This window comes from Photinus pyralis, unplaced genomic scaffold, assembly GCF_008802855.1.
Source record: "Photinus pyralis isolate 1611_PpyrPB1 unplaced genomic scaffold, Ppyr1.3 Ppyr1.4_LG1, whole genome shotgun sequence".
Taxonomy (NCBI): Eukaryota; Metazoa; Arthropoda; class Insecta; order Coleoptera; family Lampyridae; genus Photinus; species Photinus pyralis.
In genome coordinates this window covers 21875766-21886248 of record NW_022170249.1, presented here as the reverse complement: position 1 = coordinate 21886248, position 10483 = coordinate 21875766, and the positions used below count along the sequence as shown (strand labels likewise).

At 45.0% G+C, this 10483-nt stretch overlaps 1 protein-coding gene across 1 annotated transcript; it reads right to left on the bottom strand.

Moving 5' to 3' along the window:
• Positions 1 to 1325: 1325 nt before the first annotated feature.
• On the bottom strand, positions 1326 to 10210 carry LOC116158883 (titin). Its single transcript, XM_031471744.1, has 3 exons — positions 10069 to 10210; positions 8863 to 9989; positions 1326 to 8811 (listed from the first exon to the last, which is right to left on the bottom strand). The coding sequence occupies exons 1-3, from the start codon at positions 10119 to 10121 to the stop codon at positions 1760 to 1762; spliced, it is 8232 nt and encodes a 2743-aa protein (XP_031327604.1). The 5' UTR covers positions 10122 to 10210; the 3' UTR covers positions 1326 to 1759.
• Between the last annotated feature and the right edge of the window lie 273 nt (positions 10211 to 10483).

Here is a 10483-nt window from a genome sequence, read left to right as displayed (position 1 = left end):
GTCTCGTCCCCCTTTAAGGCAAGGTTCTCTCCTTTTATTTTTTACTCGTAGCTCTCCACCATGAGTACTGACAGTAACCTATCAATAAACAAATCATGACACGTCAAAGCGAGATTAAATATCGGTATCGCAAATATAGCACAGCACAGTTGAAACAAGTTACCCTGCCAATTATTAATAATCATAATTATACCCGGTACAAATACATAGAAGGAGCACATTACAACAAAGCAAAGGAACATGTCGTGGTAAAACATTACTATAAAGTAGTTAATTCTCAATGCCAATTGCATAATATGTAACAATCAACCATCTAACGTTGTACTTCACTCGCCCTCAGATGAAGCACCCTGTAAATAAACAGTATTTAACATATTCCTGCAAAAGAAAGAAAATATGCTGCAATAAATTTAATTATAGATTAACAATGTAGTGTCGATGTTTCCAAATACAGCACGATCTACGAATCGCTATAATATTTATTAAATCTGCATTTATTAATTCTGCATGCTTGCATTGAACATCATCCCCATCTAATTAAAAAACACGTAAATCTGTTAGGAATTCATACTGCGCGTTGGCAGGTAAAACCAGCGCTATAAGGAACAAAGGGATACTGTAAATTGCAAAACAACATATTTACGTAGAAAACGTAATAGAATCTTGCCGGTAGGTATGTCTATGCATTTAATTCAAAGTATGTTCAGTTTAATTATAAAAGAGTAATTTGTATATGTAATGCGCTATAAATGACAATACCCATGCTATACGGGAATACCGTTAATTTGGCATCTAACACCACCATATAATTACTAAATGGATGCAAGAGACGTAAAGATAAAAGGAATACGTCACCTTGTGTAATTGTCGAACTGTACTCACTACTACTACAAATTTTTCGAGATGAAAATTGTTAATATCCACGCGCCCGGTCGATATGGATCATTACCTGCCCTCGTATAGCATTATGTTTGACACTTTTATTGTAAATTATGGTCCATTTAAATGTAGGGCAGAGAAGAAACAAAGCGGGCAAATTCGGTTCCATTACAATATGTTCAGCATTCTCCCCCATACAATAAATTAAAGAAGTCACTTGTTTTTCTTCTGGCTTCTGATCAAGCCCCAACGCCATCTGGTTGGTAACTTTCGAACCTCTTAAACCATTTTTCCGGGCAATGGCAGTCAAATTGAGCAAAACTTGGGACCTCGGTCACTACTATAGAATGAAAAATATGGAGCCCACTATGCGATACAAGCTGAGAACTTATTTTAACGTTTCATTTGTCTCCTCGGAAGGTAAACAAAGAAAATGATCTTACAAAGATTGTTAAAAATAATTTTATTGGCCTCCATTTACAGTCACTATGAACACCATATCAAGTAAGTTCTCTTACTTGTTGGTGTGATTGTGTCGCTACACTAATCAACTTCGATCAATTCACTATCGCGAATAGTGGTTGAACATTTCACACATCCTCGAAGGTTTGCGTAAGTAAATAAATAAATTATTATTAACTATTATTTATTGAAATTCTTATCACTTTTTTGAAAAGCTAGAAGCTTCTGGCGTGAAAAGTTAACATATAAAAAAAACCAATAACCGGAAGCTGTAGCTTATTCGCTTTTAGCATTGTTTAGAAAATGTTAAATTTAACAACTACGTATACCTCTACCGTATAACAGTGCGTACAAAAGAATTTATCACAAAGTTAGATTGGTTAGTTTTAATCTAATAATAATATAGTCGATCCGACGGTTAGTTTTGCACGACAGGCATATAAAACTTGTGAGATTTCGTGTCGCGAGTATGCTTGAAGGGTCCCTTTGGCTTGTCGATTAACGAAGCGGGACACGGTCCCGTATGTCTCGGCGCGAATTCGTTCTTGTACGACGTCACAACCGTTACGTGACTCTCACCCAGGTTGATGTTGGAAATGTTGGACTTGCGCGATACCCGTTCGACTTTTTGAATATTTTGCTGTTTGGTAAAGTTGCCGTACGAGTGAGCCTCTGATTGGCCGTAAAAATGACCACCCACCGACAGGTTATCTTGACGAACTATTTTTTGCGGTCGCTCGTAGGTGTAAGTTGCAGAGGACCACTCCTGACCGCGTCGCGCGTGGTGAGCCTCCTGGACGTTGGAACGGTGTATGCTGCTCAGGCTACGTCTATCGGTGCTTTGATTAATGTAGTTTCCTTGATCGTGCAGATTGGAAATTGATTTGCGTTGTGCCAGTGCAGCTGAGCTGGTGGCGTGTAGTGCTTCGGTAGAAGTGTGCACTCCTTTGCGGTGCAAAACTTGATTTGTGATATCCGCTTCTGTTTGCATGACATTTCTTCGATGGTGGGTGTCAGTTTTTACCGTACTGCTTCCCGTTACGTTATGATGGCTTGCAGAATGAACAATATTGCTTTGCTGAGTGCGGTTAACCTGTTCGGTATGTTGATGACTTTCTTGAACTCGAGTCTGAGAAGATGATTTTTGAATATGATTTCCTGTAGTATCCCTATGAACAACGGTTGTAACCGGCGAAGGTGATTTCTCAGATCCACTCGCTGTTTTAGTTGTATGTGTAGTTGTCGTGACAATGGATCCGTCGGCTAACGTTCGAGTATCACTCGTCTTAGATGTAACAACCTTATCAGTTCTTTGTACATTTTGAGTGTCAACTTTTACATTCTGACGGTCAGTACGTCTTGTGTAAGTGTTATAATTCGTTTGGTTCGTCGTTTTCATAACTGTCGTGTCATCTCCGAGAGTAAAACTTGATTCCATGTGCTTACGCCTACTAACGGTCGTTCGTCCGGGAGTAACAGGCGACTCCTTTTTAGGAGTTTGATCGAAAGTTTGTCGTGTTGTTGTGGTGTAGTGCGATTTTTCGACGCCGTTCTCTTGGTACTCAGTAATTTTGAGATTGTCTTGTGGTTTACGTATAGGCGCACGATCGCCTTGGGCCGGTTTGAAATCATCTCGACTTCGCGGTGTACCAGTAAAATCACCCTCCGGTCGAAGATTATCCTGATGCTTCACAATTTCAACTCGTTCACCTTGATGCACTTTACTGGGAGTGGGTCTATCAAAATCACCTTCAGGTTTCAAATTGTCCTGTGGTTTTTTGGGTCTAGGCCGATCGCCAGGTGTATACTCAGATTTTTTGGGCCTATCGAACGTACCTTCTGGATGGAGATTATCAGGGTGTTTAATTGGCGTTCTGCGTTCTCCAGGGCCCACTCTGCTAGGAGAAGGTCTTTCAAAGTCTCCTTCCGGTTTTAAGTTGTCATGCGGTTTTTGTGGTGTCGGTCGTTCTCCCGGTTTATACTGTACTTTACTGGGCCGATCAAAATCTCCTTCTGGATGTAAGTTGTCTTCGTGCTTAATAGGCGAGCGACGCTCTCCGGGCCCAACCCTCGTAGGAGACGGTCGTTCAAACTCCCCCTCAAGGCGTAAATTGTCAGTATGTCGAATAACCTCGGTTTTGTCAACTCGCGTCGTTACAAATTCGTCCCGTTTTCTATACTCGTTAAATTCACCTTCCACTCTTAGATTGTCCTCTCGGACGACAACTGCAGCACGATCACCACGAACCACGCGATATTCTTCACTGGTTCTTTTGTCAGTAAACTCGCCTTCCGGTTTGAGATTGTCCTGAGGTTTCTTAGGTGTCGGTCTTTCTGCAGGTTTATATTGGGGCTTTTCTGGACGATCAAACATTCCCTCGGGATGTAGATTATCCTCATGCTTAATGGGGGTTCGGCGTTCTGCGGGCCCGAGTTTTGAAGGAGTCGGGCGATCAAATTCGCCTTCCATCTTCAGATTATCAGTGTGTCTGACAATCTCCGTTTTATCCACTCTTTGCGTAACATATTCGTCTTGTTTTCTATATTCATTAAACTCGCCCTCCATATGCAAGTTATCCTCGTGGATAATCACCTGACTCCTGTCACCCCGTACAACGCGATATTCATCTCTACTCCTACTGTCAGTAAATTCTCCCTCAGGTTTAAGGTTGTCTTGCGGTTTGGTAGGGGTGGGACGCTCCGCAGGCCGGTACTTCGGTTTATCCGGACGCTCAAAGTCTCCCTCGGGGTGTAAATTATCGTCGTGCTTAATTGGAGTTCTCCTTTCCGCCGGACCCAACTTTTGGGGAGTGGGCCGTTCGAAGTCGCCCTCCAACTTCAAATTGTCGGTGTGTTTGATTACCTCCGTCCTTTCAACTTTCTGAGTAACAAAATCGTCTCGTTTTCTGTAGTCTGTAAATTCTCCTTCGACCTTCAAATTATCCTCCCTTATTATCACCTGCGCACGATCGCCTCGAACAACGCGGTATTCGTCACTTGTTCTCTTATCAGTAAATTCACCTTCAGGTTTCAGATTATCCTGAGGTTTGACCGGTTCGAAACGTTCGCCTTTAACGACCTTGTAATCGTCTCTGGAGCGCGTATCAGTAAATTCACCCTCAACGTGCAAGTTATCTTCGTGTTTTATTACCTTCACTTTATCTACCACTGTCGTCACCGTTGAATAATCATCGCGGCGATGAATATCCCACTCTCCTTCCACTTTTAGATTGTCATCATGCTTAATTATAACCCTACGTTCCGCAGGACCGAGAGGGGTAGCAGTTGGCCTTTCAAACTCACCTTCGGGTCGTAAATTATCCTCAGGTTTCTTTTGTTGAGGTCTCTCCGCAGGTTTGTATTTGGGTTTTTCGGGACGATCAAAGTCACCTTCTGGTCGAAGATGATCGTCATGTTTGATGGGAGTCCTCCGTTCAGCGGGTCCCATCTTCGTTGGAGATGGCCTTTCAAAATCGCCTTCTGGTTTCAAATTATCCTCGGGCCGTTTTTGTTTCGGTCTTTCTGCCGGGCTGTAACCGGGTTTTTCTGGACGTTCAAAATCTCCCTCGGGTCGTAAGTTATCTTCCGGTTTCTTCTGCGTGGGTCTTTCAGCAGGTTTATATTGAGGTTTGTCTGGTCTCTCAAAATCGCCTTCTGGTCGTAGATTATCATCGGGCCTAATTTGCTGAGGACGTTCTGCAGGTTTATATTTGGGTTTCTCTGGACGTTCAAAATCTCCTTCTGGGCGAAGATGGTCGTCATGCTTAATAGGAGTTCTGCGTTCAGCAGGTCCCATTTTGGTTGGTGACGGTCTTTCAAAATCGCCTTCTGGTTTCAAATTATCCTCGGGCCGTTTTTGTTTTGGTCTTTCTGCCGGGCTGTAACCGGGTTTTTCTGGACGTTCAAAATCTCCCTCGGGTCTTAAGTTATCTTCCGGTTTCTTCTGCGTGGGTCTTTCAGCAGGTTTATATTGAGGTTTGTCTGGTCTCTCAAAATCGCCTTCTGGTCGTAGATTATCATCGGGCCTAATTTGCTGTGGACGTTCCGTAGGTTTGTATTTAGGTTTCTCTGGACGTTCAAACTCTCCCTCCGGGCGGAGGTTGTCATCACGTTTTATGGGGGTTCTACGTTCTGCTGGTCCCATCTTTGTCGGAGTCGGCCTTTCAAAATCGCCTTCTGGATGTAAATTATCATCTGGTCGAATCTGCTGAGGACGCTCTGCAGGTTTATATTTGGGTTTCTCTGGACGTTCAAAATCACCTTCTGGGCGAAGATGGTCGTCATGCTTAATAGGAGTTCTGCGTTCAGCAGGTCCCATTTTGGTTGGTGACGGTCTTTCAAAATCGCCTTCTGGTTTCAAATTATCCTCGGGCCGTTTTTGTTTCGGTCTTTCTGCCGGGCTGTAACCGGGTTTTTCTGGCCGTTCAAAGTCTCCCTCGGGTCTTAAGTTATCTTCAGGCCTCTTCTGCTTCGGTCGCTCTGCAGGTTTGTACTGTGGCTTATCAGGTCTGTCAAAATCGCCTTCTGGTCGCAAATTATCTTCAGGTTTCTTTTGTTGCGGCCTCTCCGCTGGCTTATACTTGGGCTTTTCTGGACGTTCAAAGTCACCCTCTGGTCGAAGATGATCGTCATGTTTAATGGGAGTCCTCCGTTCAGCAGGTCCCATCTTCGTTGGAGATGGCCTTTCAAAATCGCCTTCTGGTTTCAAATTATCCTCGGGTCGTTTTTGTTTGGGTCTTTCTGCTGGACTATATCCGGGTTTTTCTGGCCGTTCAAAATCACCCTCAGGTCGCAAGTTATCATCGGGTCGAATTTGTTGTGGACGTTCGGCAGGCCTGTATTTAGGTTTCTCGGGACGTTCAAAGTCGCCTTCTGGCCGAAGATGATCGTCGTGTTTGATAGGAGTCCTGCGCTCAGCTGGTCCCATTTTTGTAGGCGACGGTCTTTCAAAATCGCCTTCTGGTCTCAAGTTGTCTTCGGGTCGTTTTTGTTTGGGTCTCTCGGCCGGGCTGTACTCTGGTTTTTCAGGACGATCAAAATCTCCTTCGGGTCTCAAATTATCTTCGGGTCTCTTCTGTTTAGGTCTTTCCGCAGGTTTATACTGAGGTTTGTCTGGTCTCTCGAAATCACCTTCCGGTCGCAAATTATCGTCTGGTCTAATTTGCTGCGGACGTTCGGCAGGTTTGTATTTAGGTTTCTCTGGGCGTTCAAAGTCGCCCTCTGGACGAAGATGGTCGTCATGCTTTATAGGCGTTCTACGTTCGGCCGGCCCCATTTTTGTTGGAGAGGGTCTTTCAAAATCGCCTTCTGGTCTCAAGTTGTCTTCGGGTCGTTTCTGTTTTGGTCTTTCCGCAGGACTGTACCCTGGTTTTTCTGGACGCTCAAATTCTCCTTCCGGGCGTAGGTTGTCTTCAGGTTTCTTCGGTGTCGGTCGTTCACCAGGTCGGTATTTTGGTTTATCTGGCCGTTCAAAATCACCCTCAGGGCGCAAGTTATCATCAGGTCGAATTTGTTGCGGACGTTCGGCAGGTTTGTATTTAGGTTTCTCTGGACGTTCAAAATCTCCTTCCGGACGAAGATGGTCATCATGCTTTATAGGTGTTCTCCGTTCAGCAGGTCCAATTTTTGTTGGCGAAGGTCTTTCAAAATCACCTTCTGGTCTTAAATTATCCTCAGGTCGTTTTTGTTTAGGTCTTTCTGCTGGACTATATCCAGGTTTTTCCGGTCGTTCGAAATCACCTTCCGGTCGTAAGTTATCTTCGGGTTTCTTAGGTGTGGGTCGTTCACCCGGTCGATATTTTGGTTTATCGGGTCGCTCGAAGTCGCCTTCTGGTCTCAAATTATCTTCAGGGCGTTTCTGTTTAGGTCTTTCAGCCGGACTGTAGCCAGGTTTATCTGGACGTTCAAAATCTCCCTCCGGTTTCAAGTTATCTTCGGGTTTTTTAGGAGTTGGTCTTTCGGCTGGGCGGTATTTCGGTTTATCGGGTCGTTCGAAATCTCCTTCGGGTCTTAAATTATCTTCTGGTCGTTTCTGTTGGGGTCGTTCACCTGGTCGATATTTCGGTTTATCGGGTCGTTCGAAATCTCCTTCCGGGCGCAAGTTATCTTCGGGCCGTTTTTGTTTCGGCCTCTCCGCAGGGCTATACCCAGGTTTTTCCGGCCGTTCAAAATCGCCCTCGGGTCGCAAATTGTCTTCCGGTTTTGTAGGCGTGGGTCGTTCACCAGGTCTGTATTTCGGTTTATCTGGTCTTTCAAAATCACCCTCTGGTCTCAAGTTGTCCTCTGGCCGTTTTTGTTTTGGCCTTTCCGCTGGACTGTATCCGGGTTTGTCCGGACGTTCAAAGTCGCCTTCCGGCCGCAAGTTATCTTCGGGTTTCTTAGGTGTGGGACGTTCACCCGGTCGATATTTTGGTTTATCGGGCCGCTCGAAGTCGCCTTCTGGTCTCAAATTATCTTCAGGGCGTTTCTGTTTCGGTCTTTCAGCGGGACTATATCCAGGTTTATCTGGACGTTCAAAGTCTCCTTCCGGTCTCAAGTTATCTTGAGGTTTTGTGGGGGTAGGTCGTTCACCCGGTCGATATTTAGGTTTATCTGGTCGTTCGAAATCACCTTCCGGTCTCAAGTTATCCTCGGGGCGTTTCTGTTTAGGCCGTTCTGCTGGACTGTAGCCGGGTTTGTCCGGACGTTCAAAGTCGCCTTCCGGCCGCAAGTTATCTTCGGGTTTCTTAGGGGTGGGACGTTCACCCGGTCGATATTTAGGTTTATCAGGCCGTTCAAAGTCACCCTCTGGTCTTAAATTGTCTTCGGGTCGTTTTTGTTTGGGTCTTTCCGCCGGACTGAACCCAGGTTTCTCTGGACGTTCAAAATCACCCTCAGGTCGTAAGTTGTCTTCTGGCTTTTTAGGCGTTGGTCGTTCGCCGGGGCGATATCTTGGCTTATCAGGGCGTTCAAAATCACCTTCCGGTTTCAAGTTATCTTTCGGTTTTTGCGGCGTTGGGCGCTCGGTTAGTTTTGGCACATAATCTTCTTTAGATTTAGGCACACCTTCGAAGGGGCCCTCGGGTCTTAAGTTATCTCTGGTGATTATTACCGTTTGACGAACATCAGTGTTGTCGAACGTCTTATAGACTTCTTGAGTGGTTGTAACCGTATCAATCTCTTCTGTTCCATAAAACTTGTCAACATCATCTTTGGTCCAAGTACGTTTTCTACGAGGTTCCACAGGCGTTACCTTTTTCGTGAAGTCTACATGTGAGGAGGTATCGAAGGTCATATCGCCTTCTACTATAAGGTTATCTTCGCGTTTCTTCACAATAGTGGTTTTTTCAACTGTCGAAAAGTCTACAAAATCGGTATGGCTGGTAGTGTCAGTGGTAAAGTCTCCTTCAATTTTAGTCCATGTGTTTCTTCTAATCGGCGAAGGTCTCGGGCCAACTTCACCCGTGAAAGTAGTTTTAGATGTGGTTTCATCTAAAAATACGCAATGTTTTAAAAGGGGTTAGAAATACTTTGAGTACTCACCAATAAATTCACCAGTAACGGTAATATTGTCTACATGTCGAGTGATATCGGCCCGTTCCCCTCGCACTACTCGATAATCTTCCGATTTTGTAGTTGTGCTCACAAAGTCACCTTCGGGATACAAATTGTCGGTTGGGCGTTTAACAACAGGGCGTTCAGCGGGTTTAAAACCTGGTTTCTCTGGTCGATCGAATTCGCCTTCGGGTTTAAGATTGTCCTTCGGTTTCTTTTGAACAGGTCGCTCGGCGGGACTCCACTTCTCCGGTTCGCGACCGACAAAGTCGCCTTCCGGTCGTAAATTATCAGTTGGTTTTTTTATAGGGGACCTATCGCCCGGTTTCCAATCTTCTGGCGTGCGTTTTTCGAACTCTCCCTCGGGCCGTAGGTTGTCCTGGGGTTTTTTCGGCTGTGGACGTTCGCCAGGTTGCCATTTCTCGGGCGTGCGCTTTTCAAAGTCACCTTCGGGACGCAAATTATCCTCCGGGCGGCGAACCGGTGCGCGATCTCCTGGTTTCCATTCTTCTGGTTTGCGTTTCTCGAAATCGCCTTCGGGGCGCAAATTGTCTTGGGGCTTTTTAGGTTTTGCCCTTTCACCGGGTTGCCATTTTTCTGGGGTCCGCTGTTCAAAGTCGCCCTCTGGACGTAAATTATCTTCTGGACGACGGACCGGAGCTCGATCGCCCGCTTTCCATTCGTCCGGTTTGCGTTTCTCAAAATCTCCTTCGGGGCGCAAATTGTCTTGGGGCTTTTTAGGTTGCGGACGTTCGGCGGGTTGCCATTTTTCTGGCGTGCGTTTTTCAAAGTCGCCTTCTGGACGCAAGTTGTCTTCTGGGCGACGAACCGGAGCACGATCGCCCGGTTTCCACTCTTCCGGTTTGCGTTTTTCGAAATCTCCTTCGGGACGTAAATTATCTTCGGGCTTTTTCACGGGTACGCGCTCGCCCGGACGCCACTCGTCGTGTTTGGGCCTTTCAAACTCACCTTCTGGTTTTAAGTTGTCTTTGGGAATGACTATGGGGGCCCTTTCTCCTTTTGTGATTGCCGGTTCCACAGGCTTACCGTAGAACGGTCCTTCTGGGTGCAAATGATCATTGTACTCATCTGGATTGTGTGGACAATGGTGGCGTCTGCAAAAAGAAACAAATGATTTATTATGAAAAGTCCTCAGAGCGCGAGTTTTGTAAGGATTGGTGCATCAGTGCCTACCTCTTAATACCATTTGCAATCTTGTGCAAAGCGCTGAAAAGCCAAAGAGTCATAGATTCCGTCCATTCATTACGGTAGATCTTTTCAAATTATAAATACTAATCTCATCAATAATTAATAGATCCATTGATTAGTTTGAGCTTGCATACTAATTTAGAGTTTTCTGTAAAATTTATTACAAGTGAAGGTAATAAAAATCCAGCAACTTATCCGGTAGAAAATAATCGATACGATTATAAACTTTAATATTAGAAACTTATTAACCAACCATTAATTAGGTAACCGATTTTACCGATGCCAATACGAGCTTTGGCGGATACTGACGCACGCATTAAAAATTGAACAAAAGTATAGAAGAAAAGAATCAATTTCACAACTCGCACAATGCCCTACATTTTAACGAGACGTCGTGCAA